General features: G+C 35.5%; 1 protein-coding gene across 5 annotated transcripts in view; it reads left to right on the top strand.

The window, feature by feature from the left end:
• Positions 1-24,523, top strand: part of CCDC175 (coiled-coil domain containing 175) — a 117,475-nt gene that overhangs the window by 43,375 nt on the left and 49,577 nt on the right. For all 5 annotated transcript variants that reach the window (XM_056810831.1, XM_056810833.1, XM_007472964.2 and 2 more), the window contains 2 exons: positions 1,736-1,964; positions 22,719-22,841. In XM_056810831.1, coding sequence (XP_056666809.1) covers positions 1,736-1,964; positions 22,719-22,841 — 352 coding nt within the window. The remainder of the gene's footprint in view (positions 1-1,735; positions 1,965-22,718; positions 22,842-24,523) is intronic.

Here is a 24,523-nt window from a genome sequence, read left to right as displayed (position 1 = left end):
CCCTAATTAACAAATGGTAAAAGTATATAAACAAGAAATTCTCAGATGAAGAAATTAAAAATATTTTAATGAAATGAAAAAATGCTCCAAATCACTATTAATTTGAGAAGTGCAAATTAAAGGAACTCCAAGGTACCATATCACATCTATGAGGCTTTGTATAATGACGAAAAAGGAAAATGATAAATTGGGATATTAATACATTGTTGGTGCAGCTAACAATTAATACAACCATTTTAGAGAGCAATTGGGAACCATACCCAAAGGGACATAAAACTGTGCATACTCTTTTCCCAATAATACTGTTACTAGGTCTGTATCCCAAAGGGATCAAAGAAAGAGGAAGAAAACCTAGTCATACAAAAATATTTATAGTAAGTCTTTTTGTGGTGGCAAGGAATTGGAGATTTGAAGGGATGTTCAACAATTGAGGAATGGTTGAACTGTCATATATGATTGTAAAGAAAACTATTGTGCCATAAGAAATGATAAACTGGATGATAACACACACACACAAAAGCCTGGAAAAGACTTATATGAAGTGATGCAAAGTGAAGTGAGCAGAACCAGAAGAATGTTGCACACAGGAGCAGCAATAATGTATGATAATCAACTGTAAATTAAGACAACTCCAAGGAACTCATGACTAAAAAGGTTGTCTCTTAGAACAAAAATATTTATGGTAACTTTTTTTGATGACAAAAAACTGGAAATCAAGGAGATGTTCATCCATTGGGGGATGGCTTTTGAACAAGTTGCAAACAATTGATGTGAAATATTGTGCTATAAGAAGTGATGAGCAGAATAGTATTAGAAAAACCTGGGATGAATAAAATGAACTGAGGCAGTAAAATGAGTAGGACAGAAGAACAATCTATACAGTAAAAGCAATATTGTAATGATAATCAACTGCAAAAGATTTATCAACTCTGATTTGTATAATGATTTTAGATAATTCCAAAGGACTCACGATGAAAGATACCATCTACTTATTTACTTTCTTCTCTTTTTTTGGCTACATGGCTAATGTGGACAGATGATTTGCATAATTTCATTTATATGAATGACATTATGTTTCTTGCCTTTTCAGTTGGTAGGGAAAAGAATAAAGGGAGGGAGAGAATTTGGAAATAAAAACAAACAAAATTTAAAAGAAAATAATATATACATATATTCACATATATGTACATAACTAAAATTACTACATAAAAGATTAATATAAATTTACTATATGTAAATGTATTATATTAATATATGTTTATAAAGTTATATATAAAGTTTATTTTATAAATATTTATATCTATATATTTTATATTAAGATATAACATCATATATTAATATTAAAATATACTATCTGCTATATAACAATAAATGCACATATTAATAAAATTTATAAAAATATAATAAATACACATGTAGATAAAACTATACATACATATTTTTAAATTACTGTATTAAATAATTTAAAAATGAAAGCTTTTTCTTTTATTCAAATAAAATTATTAATTTTTATTATTCTTATTATCTTCATTACTTGTCATTTTTCACTTCTCCCTATAGGACTAAGAATTCATTATATGTGGCATTCATTTTTCATATAAGAAAAATATAGAAAAGAATATAAACTATATTGAATACAATTATAGTATTCTAGTAACATAATATTTAGGACTTTCTAAAACAAACCATCATCCATTTCACAGAATGATTATTATTGTTATTTGTTTTTTTATAGAAAAGATCAAGAAGAGATTTGTGATGATCATAAATCAAATGTAATATTACTCAACGCAAAAATGAAAGAAAAAGCTGAAAATGATGTCCGCACACAAGAGATATATGATCAAATAAAAGCTGAAGAAGAAGAAATAGCCTACTATCAAAATGCAATCAAAAAACTAATGGACAGTTTGAATGAAGAAAAGATGGAATTTCAGGAAAAAAAACAAAGCTTAGAACAATTGGTATCTATTTGATTAATGGGTTTCATAGGATTGAGGGTTAGATGGAACTTTAGTGATAATTTAAATTTAATGAACCATCTGATTAAACTCAAACTCAAATTATAAGATGATTTAGACAAAAGGTTTGTAAGAGTGAATGTTTAATGAAGGATGTACAGGGTTTGGTGGAAATTACCAGTCCTGTGGTTAATTCTTGGTAACTCCAAAATGACAGGCTCATTGTATATAATACTGGCACATTTCAGTCAATTCCTAGAAAGATGTAGGGGATAAAATATTGAATAACTAGAAAACATATTAATGAAGTTTCTGCCTTATGTGAGATACTTGAAATTACAGGGTTTTCCCAGATCCCTGAAAAGATACCTAGAAAAGCAAATACTTGTAACCTGACTTCTATGCCCTTTGCTGAAGGAAAAAACTTGCTAAGAAAAACGGAGACCCTCCTTGAGGAAGAAGACTAGACTATGATAAAGGTGAAGACATTGTTGTAGATTAAGAAACCCTTTCCTTTACTATCAGCAAAACTTTGTCTAGCTCATTATTTCATTTAAGGAGTGATCTGCCTGGATAGAATTTGCTACTTTCCTATATGCATTTGCCTCCTGACACTACTGGAACTTTGTGAATTTATTTACTCTCTACTTCTTCCTCCCCTAATACCCTAATAGCTTACTGGTGTTTTAGACTCTTTCCCTTTTGAAATGTCATACTTTAAAAAAAAAAAAACCTTACTTATTTGTTGTTTGTGCTTTTATAATAGTGTTGCGTCAAGATAAAGATAAGCTGACTTTTATTACATTCTGAGTAAGGCTTTTTTTTTTCTGTAAAGAAATAGATAAGAAGGGAAAACATGGTTGCTACCAAAGTTTTTTTTTCTTCAAAAGACTCAGTGATTAGTGAAGGAAAAATGATTCTCACCTTATCTAGGGGCTTGCGCTTATTGATGCATATTTGGTAGAACTCATTATTTCAATACCAGAAGGACAAAAAGGGAACCTACAAAACCAATTGCCAATGAGAAATTGCCATCAATGAGAAAAACTACAAGCCTACTTTAAGCTCTTTAGTAATACAAAATGGAGTTTCAAATAATAAAATATAAATGACACAAATAAAATGAAAGAAACATCCAGTGAGAGCTTAGCCCTTAGAAGCTTGCACAGATTGATCAGCTTGATACAGTTTTTTATGGAGACCAAGTGTGATCTGGTTTCTGAAGTTCATGATGTTAAATGAAGATTTACTCACTGCTTCAGAGTGGAGATGGCTAGATATTCTAAAAAACTTTCTGGTCCACTTACCGTGTGTTGAAGAAAAGGCCATTTGGTTGACTGCTGAGTCAGAACTGAGATTGCATATGGCAGTGATATATGCTACACCAAGCAAGAGTACCATTCAATAGTATCCTCCTTCACATTTGAAAATGTGGATAGAGAAAATTTTGTTACCTTTAGAGTTATCATGGACAAATGGCAACTGTAACCTATTCAGAAATAACTTAAGATAGTAGGGACTTCCAAGAGCAGAGTCAAGATAGCGGGATAAAGAAAGCATTCAGCTGAGGTCTCCAAACAACTTAAAAATAACACCATAAACCAAATTCTGGAGTTGCAGAGTCAACAACAGATCAGAGTAAGACATCCTTCCAAGACAACATGAGAGATGGGAAAGAGATTTGTGACATGGAGGAAGAGACTGACCTGCATGCCCAAATGGAAAAACTCCAGTAATACAAGTTGGTGATGGTTACAGAAGCAGTAGCAGACTTGTGAGCTCTTAAGCCAAAGTGGGAAAGGGGATTTGGTAACTGATCAGAAAAAAAATTAAAGGAAACCCCTATGCTAACACTGGATATAGGTTCAGAAGCTGCTTGCCAACTCCATTTCCTAAACCCACTTGTAGGTCATCATTCAAAGGCAGAGAGAAAAACTTTCAATCTATAGGATGTGGGAGCCCTGAGGGGCAACTGTTTTGCAACTCCATTGCCTGTAGTCACTTCTGGATAATAGACTTAAAGGCAAGAGGAGTCCTTTTAGCCAAGAGGGAGTAGAAGACCTGAGGGATAATATCAATATTCTAGTTCCAATGTACAAGGAGCCCTCAGGAGAAAAAATCAAGTGTAATCTTCTGAGGGATTAGGGACCCTGTCTGGTAAAGACCAGAGGTCAGAACAGGAGAAAAGTCCAGACTTTCCCCTAGATCACACCACATTTGAAGCATTGAAACGTTCCAAACTCCAGACTTCTGGGGGTGGAGCTAAGATGGCAGAGTAATCCAGAGCAGCTCTGTGACACCATGAGAATCCTCTCCAACCACAAAATAAATACAGGAATGAAAGAACCAACAAGGAGACAGAGTGAAACAACTTTCAAGAATAGAAAAACCTAAATGGTAGACAAAGAACATCTTCACTGGAGAGGAGAGCAGAGCCAGCAAGAAGCTGTGGCAAGGAGGAAAGAGCAAACTACACATTCCTATGGTAACCTATTTCAAAGCCAACATCCAGACCCTGAGATCCTGCCTAGGCAAATAGTGGTACATGGCAACCTGTACCTCTTGACATTTCAAACCTGTGGAGGAGTCCAGAGCCCCAGCCCAGGGAATTCTAGTATGGGCTTGAGTTAAGGACCTAGTTCACACTTTGGGGTGCTTGATAATACTAAGTACTAAGCACTGATCATTTTGCCTAAAGCTCAGAACAGACCTCCAAGACAGGACAATCAAGGGTGTGCCTGATTGGATTAAGCCCCTGTCCTAATCAAGATCCTATTGAGATCAAAAGCTTACTCCTAAGTCTGAGGCAAGTCTTTAAGCTATGTGCATCTCAGGGGTCAATGTAATCAGTAGGGAGAGGAAGCTCTCAGAGCTCTCAGCCCTCAGACATCATCCCCCAATCCTACCTATAATTAGATAGGGAAAAAATGAGCAAACAACAAAAAAGCACCTAACTAAAGAATTTTGTGGAGGCAAAGAGCAAGGTACAGACACAGAATGGGACAGTGAAAGCAAAAGAAGCACACCCAAAGTACAAGAAGAAATATATGGAATGGACACAGATTCTGGAAGAACGGAAAAGGGACTTCAAAAAACAATTAAAAGAGGCAGAGGAAAAATGGGGAAGAGAGACGAAAGTGATGCAAGAAGAAATGGGCCAATTGAAAAAGGAGAACCAAAACTGACTGAGGGAAATCAGGCCTTAAACATCAGAACTGACCACCTAGAAACTAATGATTTCATGAGAAATCAATAAACAATAAAGCAGAATCAAAGGAATGAAAAAAACAGGAAAACATGAAATATCTTGTTGATAAAACAACTGACAAGAAAATAGATCTAGAAGAGACACTTTGAGAATTACTGGACTACCTGAAAGCCATGATCACGAAAAAACCTTGGATATCACATTACAATAAATTATCAAAGATAACTGCCCAGAGATCCTCAAACAAAATAAAATGAAATTGAAATAGAAAGAATTCACAGATCATCTCCAGAAAGAAATTCACAAATGAAAACATCCAGAAAACAATAACAGCTAAATTCAAGAGCCATTGAGCCAAGGAAAAAAATATTTCAAGCAGCCAGAAAGAAACCATTCAAATACCACTGAGCTACAATCAGGATAATAGAGAACCTAGCATCTTCTACATCAAGGGATAAAAAGGAATAGAATATGATATTCAGGAAGGCAAAAGATTTGGGGTTAAAACCCAGAGTTACCTGTCCAGCAAAATTGAGTACATTATTTCAGGGGTAAAAATGGGCTTTCAATAATGTAGATGATCTCTAAGCATTCCTGAGGAATAAGCCAAACCATAACAAAATATTGAAATAGAGAACATTACAAAATGTAAAACAAATGACTTTGATTATATGAAATTAAAAATGTTTTATACAAACAATCAATACAACCAAAATTAGAAGGAAAGCAACAAATGGGGGAACATTTTTATAACAAAACTCATTGAAAAAGGTTTAATTTCAGAAATATATAAGGAACTAAGTCAAATTTACAAAAAAATCAAGCCATTCCTCAGTGGACAAATGGTCAAGGGATCTGAATAGGAAGTTTTAAGATGAAGAAATAAAAATGATCAATAATCACATGAAAAAAGTGTTCTAAATCCCTCCTGATAGGAGAAATGCAAATGAAAACAATTCTGAGGTACCACCTTATACCTAGCAGACTGACCAATATTATAGCAAAGGAAAGTGACAAATGTTGGAGGGGATGTGGCAAAATTGGGACACTAATACACTGCTGGTGGAGTTGTGAATTAATCCAACCATTCATAAGAGCAATTTAGAATTGTGCCCAAAGGGCTTTAAAAGAGTTCCTACTCTTTGAACCAGCCATACCACTGCTGGGTTTGTACCCCAAATAGATAATAAAGGAAAAGACTTGTACAAAAATATTTATAGCCATGCTCTTTGTGGTGGCAACACATTGGAAAATGAGAGGGTGTCCCTCAATTGGGGAATGGCTGAACAAATTTTGGTATCTGATGATGATGGAATACTATTTGCTGAAAGGAATAATGAACTGGAGGAATTCATTGTGAACTAGAAATACCACCAAGAACTGATGCAGAGCAAAAGGAGCAGAACAAGGAGAACATTGTACAAAGAGATCAATACCTTGTGGCACAAATGAATGTAATAGACTTTTCTACTAGTAGCAGTGCAATGATCCAGGGCAATCCAGTGAAAATTATGAGAAAGAATGCTATCCATACCGAGAGAAAGAACTGTGGGAGCAGAAACACAGAAGAAAAACATATGATTTATCACATAGTTTGATGGAAATATGATTATGGTTTTGATGTTAAAAAATCACTATACTGCAAATATGAATAACATGGAAATAGGTTTTGAACAAATATACATGTATAATGCAGTAGAATTGCTTGTCAGCTCTGGGAGAAGGGAGGGAAAAGGAGGGAAAAAATCATGAATCATGTAACTATGGAAAAATTTTCTAAATATAAAAAGCAAACTTCCAATGTCCCAGGACAAGCTCTAAAAACAGCAGTTCAGAAAAACCTGAAGTTTGAGACAATGTCCCTATTCATGTGGGGAACAAAGTTCAACATTAACATAAAGTTTTGAATCAAGAAAAAGGATAGAAAATCATCAAACAACAACAAAGAGAATATGATCTTAAATTTTTACTGTGGTGACTGGGTAGATCAAGAAACAAACTCAAGAAAAGAAAGCAAAGTCAAAACAGTTATAAGCAAAGCCTCAAGGAAAAAAAATATGAATTGGACACATGTGAAACAAAAATTCCTGGAAAAGACTACAACATGCAGGGACCCAGGTTACAAGTCTAGGTTAGAAAAGAATGCTTGATTCAATCACAGTCCAAGAAAGCACTCACCTCATCTCTCCTTTGATTGTACCATCTTGGAAGAATGAAAACATGAAGAAATCCAGAACTAGCCCTGAGGGAAGTCACATGAAAAATATGAAGTTTATGCAAATTATCCCTACACCCCAAGATCAGAGTCCAACTTTATTATAAAAAGTCAATAAACAAGCTGGAAAGGAGGAAACATCAACAAAAGAATTTAACCATAGAAAGTTATTATAGTGACAGGGAATAGCAAGACACAAATTTAGAAGAAGACAATGAGATCAAAGCAGCTACATGCAAAGACTAATAAAAATTGGAATTAATTTCAGTCCCTGGAAGAACTCAAAAAGGTTAAAAAAATGTTAACTATCTCATTGAGAAAACAATTGATGTAGAAAATAGATCCAATAGAGATAGTTTAAGAATTACTGGGCTATATGAAAGTCACTATTAAAAAAAAAAAAAGCTTAGTCATCATATTAAAAGAAATTATCAAAGAAAACTGTCCTCATATTCTATATCCAGAAGGAAAAAATTGAAAGAATTTGCTGGTCACCTCTTGAAGGAGATCCCAAAATGTAATCTTCCAAGAATATTAGAGTCAAGTTCCAGAGTTTTCAGTGCAAAAAAAAAAATTCAAGGAACCAGAAAGGAACAATCTGATTAAGGAAAAGAATGGTGAATGTGTGGAATAGATTAAATGATATATATAATAGTATGATTATATAGTATATATATATATACATATATATATATATATAATGACTCTTTAGTATATATAATGTATATAGCAATGACTATAGTAATCCAGTATTTGATAAACACAAAGAACCAAGCATTTTAGATAAGAACTTGCTATTTAACAAAAATTACTGGGAAAATGATACTAGTTTGGAAGAAATCATGCATAAACCAATATATCATATGCCAAAATAAGCTTAAAATGGATTAATAATTTAGACATTATGTATTATCATAAGTAAATGAAGGGGACATGAGGAGATGTCATTGTCAAATCTATAGATAAGGGAAGAGTTTATGACTGATTGAAAGGATTAAAAGAAATGAGATAGATAATTTAGATTACATGAAATTGAAAATCTTTTGTACAAACAAATCTAATAGAGCCAAAATTAGAAAGAAAACAGGAAACTATGGGGAAAGGAGAATTTATAGCTAATATCTACAATAAGGCCTCATTTCTCAAATATATTAGGAAATGAGCCAAAATTATAAAAAACAAGATCAATTGATAAATGTGAAAAGGATCTGAACAGAAAGATGTTTATCTAATAAAAAATGGCTAAGCAAGTAATGGTATATGTTTGAAATGGATAGCCTATAAAACACGATGAGCAGAATGTTTTTAGAAAAACCTGGGAAGACTTAAATGAACACATGCAAAATGAAATGAGCAGACCTAAGAGATCATTATACACACAAACAACAATATAGTAAGGATGATAAACTATGAAAGATTTAGCTATTCTGATCAAGATAAGGATCCAAGACAATTCCAAAAGACCCATGATGAAAAATGTCCTCATCTAGAGAGAGAACTAAAGAATTCTGATTTCTTATCGAAACACTTTTTTTTACTTTGCTTATTTTTACTGTTTTATTTTGTTTGTTTCCTTTTGCAGTATGGATAATATGAAAATATATTTTTCATGACATCACATCTATAATCAATATCAAGTTACTTATACCTCCTAAAGGAGACAATAGGAAATTTGAAACTCAAAATTTTATTTATTTTTTATTTTTTTTTCCATTTGAATAAGTTTACTTGTTCAATTTAGAACATTATTCTTTGGTTACAATAATCACTCCCTCCCCTCCACCCACTCTTCCCACAGTCAATGCACAATTTCATTGGATATTACTTGTGTCCTTGATCAGAACCTATTTCCATGTTGTTTACACTAGGATGTTCATTGAGATACTACATACCCAACCATATCCCTTTGACCCATGTATTCAAGCAGTTATTTTTCTTCGGTGTTTCTACTCCCACAGCATATCCTCTGGATGTGGATAGTGGTTTTTCACTTAGGTTCCTCCAAGTTGTTCAGAGTCTTTGCATTGCCACTAATGGAAAAGTCCATTACATTCGATTGTACAATGTTTTCCTGGTTTTGCTCCTCTCACCCTGCATCACTTCCTGGAAGTTGTTCCAGTCCCCATGGAATTCCTCCACTTTATTATTCCTTTAAGCACAATAGTATTCCATCACCAACATATACCACAATTTATTCAGCCATTCCCCAATTGAAGGGCATCCCCTCATTTTTCAATTTTTTGCCACCAGAAACAGTGAAGCTATGAATATTTTTGTACATATCTTTTTCCTTATTATCTCATTGGGGTACAAACCCAGCAGTACTATTGCTGGATCAAAGGGCAGACAGTCTTTTATCGCCCTTTGGGCATAGTTCCAAATTGCCCTCCAGAATGGTTGGATCAATTCACAGCTCCACCAGCAAAGTATTAATGTCCCAATTTTGCCACATCCCCTCCAACATTCATTAATTTCCTTTGCTGTCATGTTAGCCAATCTGCTAGGTGTGAGGTGATACCTCAGAGGTGTTTTGATTTCCATTTCTCTGATTATAAGAGATTTAGAGCATTTTTCATGTGTTCATTAATAGTTTTGATTTCTTTAACTGAAAATTGCCTATTCATGTCCCTTGCCCATTTTTCATTTGGAGAATGGCTTGATTTTTTGTACAACTGGTTTAGCTCTTTATAAATTTAGTAATTAGACCTTTGTCAGAGGTTTTTGTAATGAAGATTGTTTCCCAATTTGTTGCTACCCTTCTAATTTTGGATGCATTAGTTTTGTTTGTACAAAAACTTTTTAATTTGATGTAATCAAAATTATTGATTTTACATTTTGTGATTTTTTTTCTAGCTCTTGCTTTGTTTTAAAGTCTTTCCTTTCCCAAAGATCTGACAAGTATAGTATTCTGAGTTTGCCTAATTTGCTTATAGTTTCCTTCTTTATATTCAGGTCATTCACCCATTCTGAGTTTATCTTGGAGTATGGTGTGAGATGCTGATCCAAACCTAATCTCTCCACTATTGCCTTCCAATTTTCCCAGCAGTTTTTACCTAAAAGTAGGTCCCCAGAACCTTTATGAACCTTTGGGTTTATCATAGACTGTCCTATTGAAGTCATTTACCCCTAGTCTATTTCACTTATCCTCCTTTCTGTCTCAGCCAGTACCAAATTGTTTTAATAACCACTGCTTTATAGTATAGTTTGAGATCTGGGACTGCAAGTCCTCCTTCCTTTATATTTTTTTCATAATTTCCCTGGATATCCTTGATCCTTTATTCTTCCAAATGAACTTTGTTATGTTTTTTTCTAATTCCACATAGAAGTTTTTTCGTAGTTCAATGGGTATGGCACTAAATAAGTAAATCAATTTGGGTAGGATTGTCATTTTTATTATGTTAGCTTGTCCCACCCATGAGAAATCAATGCATTTCCAGTTGTTTAGATCTAGTTTTAATTGTGTGGAGAGTGTTTTGTAATTGTGTTCATTTAGTTCCTGTGTTTGTCTCGGCAGATAGATTCCTAAGTGTTTTATGTTGTCTCGGGTGACTTTAAATGGAATTTCTCTTTCGAATTCTTGCTGCTGAGATGGATTGGAGATATATAGAAATGCTGATGACTTATGGCGGGTTTATTTTGTATCCTGCAACTTTGCTAAAGGTGTTGAATATTTCCATTAGCTTTTTGGTTGTGATTCTCTAGGATTCTTTAAGTAAACCATCATATCATCTGCAAAGAGTGACAGCTTGGTCTCCTCATTGCCAATTTTAATACCTTCAATTTCTTTTTCTTCTCTAATTGCTACTGCTAGTGTTTCTAATACAATATTAAATAATAAAGGTGATAATGGGCATCCTTGTTTCACTCCTGATGTTATTGGAAAGGCTTTGAGTTTTTCCCCATTGCTGATGATGTTTGCTGATGGTTTTAGATATATACTATTTATTATTTTTAGGAAAGGCCATTCTATTCCTATACTTTCTAGTGTTTTCAATAGGAATGGGTGTTGTATTTTGTCAAAGGCTGTTTCTGCATCTATTGAGATAATCATGTGATTTTTGTCAGTTTTCTTGTTAATCTGGTCAATTATGTGAATGGTTTTCCTAATATTGAACCATCCTTGCATTCCTGGTATGAATCCTGCCTGGTCATAGTGAATAACCCTTGTGATGACTTGCTGGAGTCTTTTTGCTAGTATCCTATTTAAGATTTTTGCATTTATATTCATTAGGGAGATTATTCTATAGTTTTCTTTCTCTTTTTTTGACCTGGCTGGCTTTGGGATCAGTACCATGTTTCTATCGTAAAATGAAATCGATAGAACTTCTTCTTTGCTTATTCTGTCAAATAGTTTGTATAATAATTGGGATTAGTTGTTCTTTGAATGTTTGTTAGAATTCATTTGTGAATCCATTTGGGGGATTTTTTCTTAGGGAGCTCTTTGATGGCTTGTTCAATTTCTTTTTCTGATATGGGGCTGTTTAGGTAATTCATTTCTTCCTCTGTTTGTCTAAGCAATTTATATTTTTGTAAGTATTCATCCATATCACCTAGATTGCCCACATTTGTTGCCATATAATTGGGCATAGTAGTTTTTAATGATTGCCTTGATTTCCTCTTCATTAATGGTTAGATCTCCCTTTTCATCTTGGATACTGTCAATTTGGTTTTTTCTTTCCTTTTTTTAATTAGACTGACTAGTACTTTGTCTATTTTGTTTGTTTTTCAAAGTACCACCTTCTAGTCTTATTTATTAAATCAATAGTTCTTTGACTTTCAATTTTATTAATTTCTCCTTAGAGTTTTAGGATCTCTAATTTAGTCTTCATCTGAGGATTTTTAATTTGTTTGCTTTATAATTTTTTAATTTGCATGCCCAATTCATTGACCTCTACCCTTCTTAATTTGTTAATAGATGAACTCAAGGATATAAATTTCCCCCTGAGTACTGCTTTGGCTGCATCCCATAGGTTTTGAAAGGATGTCTCATCATTGTCATTTTCTTCAATGAAGTTATTGATTCTATGATTTGTTCTTTAACCCATTTTGAAGAATCATATTATTTAATTTCCAATTAATTTTTGGTTTACCTCTCCATGTACTCTTACTAAAATTCTTTTCTTTTCTTTTCTCTTTTAGTTTTTAAAACATTATTTTATTTGGTTATTTTCAAACATTGTTCATTGGAAACAGATCATTTTCTTTTCCTCCCCCTCAGCCCCCCACCACCCCTTCCCTAGCCAACGTGTGATTCATCTGGGTATCACATGTGTCCTTGCTCTGAACCCATTTCCTTGTTGTTGGTATTTGCATTAGGGCACTCATTTAGAGTCTCTCCTCGATCATGTCCCCTCAACCTCTGTAGTCAAGCAGTTGCTTTTCCTCGATGTTTTTACTCCCTCAGTTTGTCCTCTGCTTGAAGATAGTTTTTTTTAGTTTTTTTTTTTCTCGTAGATCGCTGCAGGTTGTTCAGGGACATTGTAAAGCCATTACTGGAGAAGTCCATTATGTGCTCTTGTACAACAATGTGTCAGTCTCTGGGTAAAATGTTCTCCTGGTTCTGTTCCTCTGACTCTGCATGACTTCCTGGATGTTGTTCCAGTCTCCGTGAAATTCCTCCACTTTATTATTCCTTTGAGCACAATAGTATTCCATCACCAACATATACCACAATTTGTTCAGCCATTCTCCAATTGAAGGGCATCCCCTCATTTTCCAAGTTTTGGCCACCACAAAGAGCGCAGCTATGAATATTCTTCTACAAGTCTTTTTCCTTATTATCTCATTGGGGTACAAACCCAGCAGTGCTATGGCTGGATCAAAGGCAGTCTTTTATCACCCTTTGGGCATAGTTCCAAATTGCCCTCCAGAATGGTTGGATCAATTCACAACTCCACCAGCAATGCATTAATGTCCCTACTTTGCCACATCCCCTCCAGCATTCATTACTTTCCTTTGCTGTCATGTTGAACAATCTGCTAGGTGTGAGGTGATACCTCAAAGTTGTTTTGATTTGCATCTCTCTGATTATAAGAGATCTAGAACACTTTTTCATGTGCTTATTAATAGTCTTGATTTCTTTAAGTGAAAATTGCCTATTCATGTCCCTTGCCCATTTTTCAATTGGAGAATGGCTTGATTTTTTATACAACTGGTTTAGCTCTTTATAGATTTGAGTAATTAGATCTTTGTCAGAGGTTTTTGTTATGAAGATTGTTTCCCAATTTGTTACATTCCTTCTAATTTTAGTTACATTGGTTTTGTTTGTACAAAAACTTTTTAATTTGATGTAGTCAGAATTATTTATTTTGCATTTTGTGACTCTTTCTAAGTCTTGCTTGGTTTTAAAATCTTTCCCTTCCCAAAGTTCTGAAATGTATACTATTCTGTGTTCTCCTAATTTACTTATAGTTTCCTTATTTATATTCAAGCCATTCGCCCATTCTGAGTTTATCTTGGTGTAGGGTGTGAGGTGTTGATCCAAACCTAATCTCTCCCACACTGTCTTCCAATTTTCCCAGCAGTTTTTATCAAATGGTGGATTTTGGTCCCAAAAGCGGGGATCTTTGGACTTGTCATAGACTGTCTTGCTGAGGTCACTTACCCCAAGTCTATTCCACTGATCCTCCTTTCTGTCTCTTAGCCAGTACCAAATTGTTTTGATAACCGTTGCTTTGTAATATAGTTTGAGATCTGGGACTGCAAAGGCCACCTTGCTTTGTATTTTTTTAATGATTTCCCTGGATATCCTTGATCCTTTATTCTTCCAAATGAACTTTGTTATGGTTTTCTCTAATTCAGTAAAATTGTTTTTTGGTAGTTCAATGGGTATGGCACTAAATAGATATATAAGTTTGGGTAGGATTGTCATTTTTATTATGTTAGCTCTTCCCACCCATGAGCAATCAATGTTTTTCTAATTGTTTAGATCTAGTTTTAATTGTGTGGAGAGTGTTGTGTAGTTGTGTTCATATAGTTCCTGTGTTTGTCTCGGCAGATAGATTCCTAAGTGTTTTATATTGTCTCAGGTGACTTTAAATGGAATTTCTCTTTCGAATTCTTGCTGCTGAGATGGATTGGAGATATATAGAAATGTTGATGACTTATGGCGGGTTTATTTTGTATCCTGCAACTTTGCTAAAGGTGTTGAATATTTCCACTAGCTTTTTGGTTGATTCCCTAGGATTCTTTAAGTAAATCATCATATCATCTGCAAAGAGTGACAGCTTGGTCTCCTCATTGCCAATTTTAATACCTTCAATTTCTTTTTCTTCTCTAATTGCTACTGCTAGTGTTTCTAATACAATATTAAATAATAAAGGTGATAATGGGCATCCTTGTTTCACTCCTGATGTTATTGGAAAGGCTTTGAGTTTTTCCCCATTGCTGATGATGTTTGCTGATGGTTTTAGATATATACTATTTATTATTTTTAGGAGAGGCCATTCTATTCCTATACTTTCTAGTGTTTTCAATAGGAATGGGTGTTGTATTTTGTCAAAGGCTTTTTCTGCATCTATTGAGATAATCATGTGATTTTTGTCAGTTTTCTTGTTAATCTGGTCAATTATGTGAATGGTTTTCCTAATATTGATCCATCCTTACATTCCTGGTATGAATCCTGCCTGGTCATAGTGGATAACCCTTGTGATGACTTGCTGGAGTCTTTTTGCTAGTATCCTATTTAAGATTTTTGCATCTATATTTATTAGGGAGATGGGCCTATAGTTTTCTTTATCTGTTTTTAACCCCTGGCTTTGGGATCAGTACCATGTTTGTATCATAAAAAGAATTTGGTAGGACCCCTTTTTGGCTTATTCTGTCAAATAGTTTGTATAGTATTGGTGTTAGCTGTTCTTTGAATGTTTGATAGAATTCATTTGTGAATCCATCTGGGCCTGGGGATTTTTTCTTAGGAAGTTCATTGATGGCTTGTTCAATTTCTTTTTCTGATATGGGGTTGTTTAGGTAATTTATTTCTTCTTCTTTTAGTCTAGGCAATTTATATTTTGTAAGTATTCATCCATATCACTTAGATTGCCATATTTTTGCCATATAATTGGGCATAGTAGTTTTTAATGATTGCCTTGATTTCCTCTTCATTAGAGGTGAGGTCTCCCTTTTCATCTTGGATACTGTCAATTTGGATTTTTCTTTCCTTTTTTTAATTCGACTGACTAGTACTTTGTCAATTTTATTTGTTTTTTCAAAGTACCACCTTCTAGTCTTATTTATTAAATCAATAGTTCTTTGACTTTCAATTTTATTAATTTCTCCTTTGATTTTTAGGATCTCTAATTTAGTCTTCATCTGAGGGTTTTTAATTTGTTCACTTCCTAGTTTTTTGATTTGCATGCCCAATTCATTGATCACTGCCCTTCTTAATTTGTTAATAGATGAACTCAAGGATATAAATTTCCCCCTGAGTACTGCTTTGGCTGCATCCCATAGGTTTTGAAAGGATGTCTCATCATTGTCATTTTCTTCAATGAAGTTATTAATTGTTTCTACGATTTGTTCTTTAACTAGCTAGTTTTGGAGAATCATATTGTTTAATTTGCAATTAATTTTTGATTTATCTATCCATGTACCCTTACTAATTATTATTTTTATTGCATTGTGCTCTGAGAAGGTTGCATTTATTATTTCTGCCCTTTTGCACTTGTTTGCAATGATTTTGTGCCCTACTACATGGTCAATTTTTGTGAATGTACCATGTACTGCTGAGAAGAAGGTGTATTCCTTTTTGTCTCTATTTATTTTTCTCCATATGTCTACTAACTCTAATTTTTCTAAGATTTCATTTGCTTCTCTCACGTCTTTCTTATTTATTTTTTTATTTGATTTATCTAGTTTGGATAGGGGAAGGTTCAGATCTCCCACTAGTATAGTTTTTCTATCTATTTCATCCTTGTGCTCCTCTAGTTTCTCCTTTAAAAATGTGGATGCTATGCCATTTGGTGCATACATATTGAGTACAGATATTTCCTCGTTGTCTATACTGCTTTTTATCAGGATGTAATTACCTTCCCTATTTCTTTTAACTAGATTTATTTTTACTTTGGCTTTGTCAGATATCATGATTGCAACTCCTGCCTTCTTTTTATCAGTTGATGCCTGATAGATTTGGCTCCATCCTCTTACTTTCACCCTATGCTTATTTACCTTCCTCATGTGTGTTTCTTGCAGACAGCATATGGTAGGGGTTTTGTATTCTAATCCACTCTGCTATTCGCTTGCATTTTATGGGTGAGTTCATTCCATTCACATTCAGAGTTATGATTACTAGCTGTGTATTTCCCAGCATTTTGATTTCTACTCCTGGTCCTGCCTTTTCTTCTTTCACTATTTTCTTCTATACCAATGTTTGTTTATAGTCAGTCCCCCTAGTTCCCATCCTTATTTTACTTCCCTTTCTACCCCTCTCCCTTCTTATTCCCTCCCTTATATTCCCCTGTAGTCTTTTTAAAATTTCCCCTCACCGTCTCCCTCCCTTGTACTGCTTCCCTCCCCACCAGTCCATTTTTTACCCTTCTACTCCCCTATAGGGCGCAAATATATTCTCTTCTCTAATGGATTGGATTGTTCTTCCCTCTTTGGGTCAGTTTCAAAGTACATAAGAGTTGAGTATCTCCAACCTCTTTACCCTTCCAGTGTATCGATGTTCTCCCCCCTCCCGCCATCAGCTTCTTTGTGACATATAAATTTACCCCCATTTGTTTCTTTTCCATTTTTTTAGTCATAACCTCTTTTCTTTTTTAGCTCTAGTCATGTATATATATATATACACACATACACATGTATATGTATTTATGCATGCATATATCTATATACCTATTTATGTCTTGTCCTTTCATCCTATACAGTTTGTCACTGTTCCCTCTGAGTGTAATTCTTCTAGCTGCTCAGGTGATAGCAACAGTTTTTAAGAGTTACCAATAACCTCTTTTCTTATAGGGATACATATCATTTTAACTTATTGAGTCTCTTAAAAAAATTTGTTGTTGTTTTGTTTGTTTTTTCCCCCTCTTTTTTATTTACCTTTTGATGATTCTCTTGAGTTCTGTGGTTGGACATCAAATTTTCTGTTCAGGTCTGGTCTTTTATTTATGAATGCTTGGAATTCTTCTGTTCTGTTGAATGACCATACTTTCCCCTGTAAGAATAGTAAGTTTTGATGGGTATTTTATTCTTGTTTGTAGACCTAGTTCCCTTGCTTTCCAGAATATCATATTCCATGCCTTTCGGTCCTTCAGTGTGGATGCAGCTAGATCCTGTGTTAACCTCACCATGTTTCCATGGTATCTGAATGGCTTCTTCTTGGCAGCTTGTAATATCTTTTCTTTCATCTGATTGTTTTTGAATTTGGCTATAACATTTCTTGGTGTTGTCAGTTGGGGATTAAATATAGGAGGTGATCTGTGGATTCTTTCAATCTCCACTTTCTCCTCTTGTTCTAGGATCTCAGGACAGTTTTCCTGGATAATTTCCTCTGGTATTATGTCCAGGCTTTTTCTTTTGTTGTGGTCTTCTGGTAGTCCAATTATTCTTAAATTGTCTCTTCTTGAACGATTTTCTAAATTGTCTGTTTTGTGAATGAGATGCTTCACATTTTCCTCAATTTTTTCATTCTTTTTGTTTTGTTTTATAGTGTCCTGCTGCCTTGTGAGGTCACTTGATTCTAGTTGTTTTATTCTGGTTCTTAAAGATTGGATTTCATCTCTGGCTCTGGTCTGATTTTCTTTGAAGATCTTCTTTCATCCTCTTTACCTCATCTTTCATCTCCTTTGCCTCATCTTTCATCTCCTTTGCCTCATTTTCCAGCTGGTTGATTTTGGCTTTCCAGTCACTATTTTCTCGTTTTAGTTCAAGTGCCTCTGTTTCCAGATGACTTATCTTAATTTTTAAGTTCTTTTCCCGAATTGTCTTCAGCCTCTCTTAGTTGTGTTTTGAGTTCTTCCACAGCCTGTATCCAATTTGCTGGTATTTCTGGTTTATCATTTGCTGATCTCTCCCCCTCTGTTCTATTTGCTGAGTAGTAGCTGTCTATTGTAGTTTCTTTCTTCTTTTTCTGTTGTTTGCTCAAATTCACTGCTTCTTTACTCCCTGTATTTGTCTGTGCTCTTGTTCCTCTCGTTTTTTTTTTTGTTTGTTTGTTTTTTGGGGACTTCTATCAGTCTCCCCTCTTGGAACTTTAACAGAAGATCACTTGGTGTAATCTCTGGGGGAGGGCTGTTGGGGGTTTGAGCTTCCCTGTCCTCTGGAGGCTTTTGATTGGCTTAAAGTCCAGCAGTCAGTGAGGATGGGTGGGGAGCCTGGGCTTCCCTGCGTTCTGGAGACTTTTGATAGGATTGAGTTCAGCTTAGTTGGGCTGGGTTTACTCTGAGTTTTAAACTTCCTGGACGGCTGGAGCAAATATGGAGGATCTCCAAAGCTCTGGCCAGGCTGCTAGGTCTATGCTCCTTCTAGGCTGCCATCTTGACTTTGCCTCCAAGTTTCTGTTTCTTCAGAAGAACCTGCTCTCTAAGGGTGGAGGGGTTGTGGCCTCCCTGGGTTCTGAGGGCTCCTGATGGGCTTAGGTTCAGCTGGTTTGGGACGAATGAGCCCTGAAGCAAAAAACCTCCTCCTCCACAATCTGTTTTGAATGCTCAGAGACTGGCCCAGGTTGCTTTCAAAGAATGCCCTTTGGAGCAACCCCTTTGCCCGACCTGATGTTTCTGTTCTTTCCAAAGACCCTGCTCTCTAAGTGGGGAGGGGTCCTGGCCTCCCTGGGTTCTGAGGGCCCCTGATGGGATTAAGTTCAGCTGGTGTAGGTGGAATGATCCCCAAACCAAAAACAAACAAAAAAAACCCCTCCTCCTCTACAGTCTGTGTTGAATGCCCGGAGACTGGCCCAGGTTACTTTCAAGGTAAGCTCTTCAGAGCAACCCCTTTGCCAGCCCTGAGGTTCCTGTCCTTTCAGTAGCTCTGAGGGCTCCTGATGGGATTGGGTTCAGCTGGTGCCCTAAAACTGGAACCTCCCTTGAGACTCAGATGGAAGGACCCATCCAGGGGGCTACAGGCTTCCCCCTTCTCTCTATGTTTCCCTGCCATCTGTGTTGGGTGCCCCGGAGACTGGCTCAGGTTGCTTTCAAGATGAATCCTTCAGAGTACCCAGCCTTGAGGCCCTTTTGCTGGCCCTGAGGTTCCCTCTGCTGCTTTAGGCTCAGCACTCTGGGTTGGGAGGGATGGGTACCGGGACCTTCCTTCTGCCTACCCCTTAGATCCGAGTGATCTAGGTTTCTGGCTTTTGGGGGTCCATACCTTTTGATCCATGTCCAGGAGGAGGGTTCCCCGGGTCTGTCCTGTTGTTCCGCTTGAATTTTGGTGTCCTAGGGGCACTCAGTTTGCAATCAGTAAGGAAGGGTTTCCGAGGTCTGAACTTTCGCTGCTTCTAGGCCGCCATCTTGACCAGAAGTCTCCTAAACATTATTTTCATTGCATTGTGATCTGAGAAGGTTGCATTTATTATTTCTGCTCTTTTGCACTTTTTGCAATGTTTTTATGCCCTAATACATGGTCAATTTTTGCAAATGTGCCATGTGCTGCTGAAAAGAAGGTATATTCCTTTTTATCCCTATTTATTTTTCTCCATATGTCTACTAACTCTAATTTTTCTAAGATTTCATTCACTTCTCTTACCTCTTATTTATTTTTTGATTTGATTTATCTATTTTGGATAGAGGAAGGTTCAGGTCTCCCACTAGTATAGTTTTTCTATGTATTTCATCCTTGAGCTCCTCTAGTTTCTCCTTTAGAAATTTGGATGCTATGCCATTTGGTGCATACATGTTGAGGACAGATATTTTCTTATTGTCTACACTGCCTTTTATCAGAATGTAATTACCTTCCCTATTTCTTTTAACTAGATTTATTTTTACTTTGGCTTTGTCAGATATCATGATTGCAACTCCTCCTTTCTTTTTATCAGTTGATGCCTGATAGATTTGGCTCCATCCTCTTACTTTCACCCTATACGTATCTACCTTCCTCATTTTATTTCTTGCAGACAGCATATGGTAGGGGTTTTGTATTCTAATCCACTCTGCTATTCGCTTGCATTTTATGGGTGAGTTCATTCCATTCACATTCAGAGTTATGATTACTAGCTGTGTATTTCCCAGCATTTTGATTTCTACTCCTGGTCCTGCCATTTCTTCTTTCACTAATCCTTCTACACCAATGTTTGTTTTGAATCAGTCCCCCTAGTTCCCATCCTTATTTTACTTCCATTTTCTAACCCCCTCCCTTCTTATTCCCCCCTTATTTTCTCTGTAATCTTTCTAAAATTATCCCCCCCAACCTCTCCTTCCCTTGTACTGCTTCCCTCCCCACCAGTTCCTTTGTTACAGTTCTATTCCCGTATAGTGCGCAAATCTGTTCTCTGCCCCAATGTATTGGATTGTTCCTCCCTCTTTGGGTCAATTTCAAAGCACATAAGAGTTGAGTATTTCCTGTCTCCAACCTCTTTACCCTTCCAAGATATTGATGTTCTCCCCCCTCCCTCCATGAGCTTCTTTGTGACAGATAAATTTACCCCCATTTGTTTCTTTTCCCATTTCTTTTAGTATTAACCTCTTTTTTAAGGCTCTAGTTGTATGTATATATACATATATACACACGTATATGTATTTATGCATGCATATATCTATATACTTATTTGTGTCTTGTCCTATCATCCTATACAGTTTGTCACTGTTTTTTCTAAGTGTAATTCTTCTATCTGCCCAGGTGATAGCAACAGTTTTTAAGAGTTACCAATGACCTCTTTTCTTATAGGGATACTTATTGAGTCTCTTAAAAATTGTTGTTGTTGTTTTGTTTTGTTTTTCTTTTTCCCCTCTTTTTTAATTACCTTTTGATGGTTCTCTTGAGTTCTGTGCTTGGACATCAAATTTTCTGTTCAGGTCTGGTCTTTTCTTTACAAATTCTTGGAATTCTTCTATTTTGTTGAATGTCCATACTTTCGCCCTGTAAGAATATAGTCAGTTTTGCTGGGTAGTTGATTCTTGGTTGTAAACCTAGTTCCCTTGCTTTCTGGAATATCATATTCCATGCCTTTCTTTTTTTCAGTGTGGATGCAGCCAGATTCTGTGTTATCCTCACTGTGGTTCCATGGTATCTGAATGACTTCTTATTGGCAGCTTGTAATATCTTTTCTTTCATCTGATAGTTCTTGAATTTGGCTATAACATTCCTGGGCATTGTCAGTTGGAGATTAAGTACAGGAGGTGATCTGTGGATTCTTTCAATCTCCACTTTTCCCTCTTTTTCTAGAATATCAGGGAGGGGTGTGCAGCCTGTGCTTCCCTGAGTTCTGAAGACTTTTTATGGGATTAAGTTTAGCTTGGTTGGGCTGCCTATGCTCTGAGTCTAAAACCTCCTGGAAGGCTGGAGGAAATATGGAGGATCTACACAGCTCTGGCCAGGCTGCCAGGTCTATGCTCCCTCTCTAGTTCCTTCCCCACCATCTGTGTTTGACGCTCTGAACTTGGCACAGCCTTGCCCACAAGGTACATCCTCCAGATCAGTACCTTTTCCTGCCCTGAAGTTCCCGCTGCTGCTGGAGTCTCAGCACTCTAGGTGTGTTTGTGGGGTGGGCCTGGGACCTTCCTTCTGCCTTCCCCTTAAATCCGAGTGTTCTCAGATTCCAACTTTGGGGCGGGGGGCATACCTTTTGTATTGAGTCCAGCAGAAGGGTTCCTTGGCTCTGTCTTTTTGTTAGGTTTGATTTTTAGTCCCCTGGTAGCATTCAGTCTGTGATCGGTAAGGAAGGGTATTCAGAGGTCTGAACTTCTGCTCCGTCTAGGCCACCATCTTGACTCCACCCTCTCAGAACTCAAAATTTTAAAAAAATTTCTAAAAAATGTACATGTAATTGGGAAATACTTAATGAAGCAAATGGAAATATCTTAAAATAAACTTATGATACTAGTCTAATCAGTTTTAGACAACTGAATTAAAAGACACTGACAAAAATCCTCCAAAGGAATTTTCATTCTAGACAGTGAAAAATTTTCTTTACATTATTTGAGAAAATAATGCTTTCCTTCAAAAATAAATAAATAAATTTCTAATTGTATTCTCTTTTACTTCTTTTACTTCTCTACATGAACTGAAACCTGGGTTTCTCCTAAGGATTCCACAAAGTTTCATACCTTTCCAATACTGACCATTTCACTAAATAAATAAAAATGTAACAATTTAAGCTAGAGAAAATTTATAGACAAATATAGAAATATTTTTTAAAATACGGTACATGTCTTTGAGAAGTTTACTATTTTTATCAATATAGATTTATGAGATTGAAAAAGATAAAGAAGAGGAAGTTAAACAGAACATTTTAAAGAAGAAAGAATTGGCTACTATGATGGCTAAAATAAAAGACATAAAGAAAGAAGTCACACGCAGAGCAGAGGTAAAAATAAAATAGTTTATTGATGTCCTGAACATTTAAAGTATTATCATTCCATTAACACTTAAGTTAACAGACTTAAAAAGTAAAATTTAGTTCTATATAATTCTGTGAAAGTGAACTGATGATTTAATAATTGTGATGATATATTTACCAAAGAATGGCATGTTTACAAGTCTTTATATTTATCATCATATCTTAGATGCAAGGGGGTACATTATAAGCCCTAAAAACAAATTATTTCTGATGATGATAAGGCTGGAGAAAACCTGTATGGGATATATATTTGGAAATCATAAAAAGTTACCTAAATTCTTTGAAGTAGATCATATTTTATTGAGATTGCTTTACTTTATATTTCATAATAATCACAGGAATTAATTTCTATTCAGTAGTACTTGATTGATTCAGAACAATTTCAGAATTTGTGAAAAAATTTGAAGAGGAACTAGGTTGATGTTTACTTTGCATTAACTGAGAAAAGGGGGTTGATTTAGGAAATCAGTAATTGGGAATTGTTTACTTAAATTCCCACATACTTTAGAACTCTCGATTTAAATGTATTCTAAATAATTGCAGTGAAATCTGGGCTTAGTAGACACTTAAAAATGCATTATTTTATTTGAGTCTCACAATAATCCTTTGAGATATTCTTATTCCCATTTCATGAATAAAGAAACTCAGGCTTAGAGAGATTAGTTGAGTGGTCCATGGTCAGATAATTGATAGATATAAGAGGTAGGATTCAAATACAGGGGTTAAAGGTCTTGTGTGAGTGAAAGTATGATGGTATCCTCTACAGAAATAAGGAAGTTCAGGATAGGAGTAGCTTTAGGGGGAAAGATAATTAATTCTTTTTGGGGCATGTTGAGATGGTAAAGCTTATGTGACAACCAACTTGAAATGCCCAATAAATAGATATCATACAGACTTCAAGGGAATAAAAGCTATTGAATTATAATAACAAAGCAAGGGTCTTGATGTGGTAGTTAAAAACATCAAATATGTTGCCTCTTTCTGGAAGACATTTGAAGTGAGGCAAAGGAAAGTTGAAATGGTCAGTATTGGAAAGGTATAAAACTTTGTAGAATCCTTAGGAGAAAATCAGGTTTCAGTTCATGTAGAGAAGTAAAAGAAGTAAAAGAGAATACAATTAGAAATGAAAATACTTAATTTAAAAATAGAAATGAGAATCTCAATTGGATGATGGAATCAGTAGCCAAAGGAAAACAGGGCTTTGGGTGGGTTATAAAATGACTTGGAGTGAATACAGGTATGAGAGTGGGGATCAAGGTTCAGTAACAGAAGGATGAGTCTTGTACCTAGGACAGTGTGTCTCAATGGCAGGAATCAGGGGACTAGAAAGTTGAGAAAATAGCTACAAGGGAAGGAATGTTTGACATAGACAAATATGGCTGGTAGAAACGCTTATAAGGTCAAGTAGCTCCAAGATTTCATGTAGAAATTTTAATTGTGTGGTGGAAATGTCTACAATTTAGTTTCTTACTGGTAGTGAGTTTCCTCTGATTTCTTGGCCAACCCCATGGAGTGGGTGGGATGAGATAGAGTAGAAACAGAACTTATACCCTAAACCCATAAGCTCAGAAGAATATTGGAAATTCAAACTAAACTTCACAAGCCAGAACTCAGCTTAGGTTCTTCAAAGTCTAGCAGGTAAGATTTTT

The sequence above is a fragment of the Monodelphis domestica genome, chromosome 1 (genome assembly GCF_027887165.1).
Source record: "Monodelphis domestica isolate mMonDom1 chromosome 1, mMonDom1.pri, whole genome shotgun sequence".
In the NCBI taxonomy this organism is placed as follows: Eukaryota; Metazoa; Chordata; class Mammalia; order Didelphimorphia; family Didelphidae; genus Monodelphis; species Monodelphis domestica.
The sequence above is the reverse complement of the archived record's forward strand: the minus strand, read 5'-3'. Positions and strand labels throughout refer to the sequence as shown.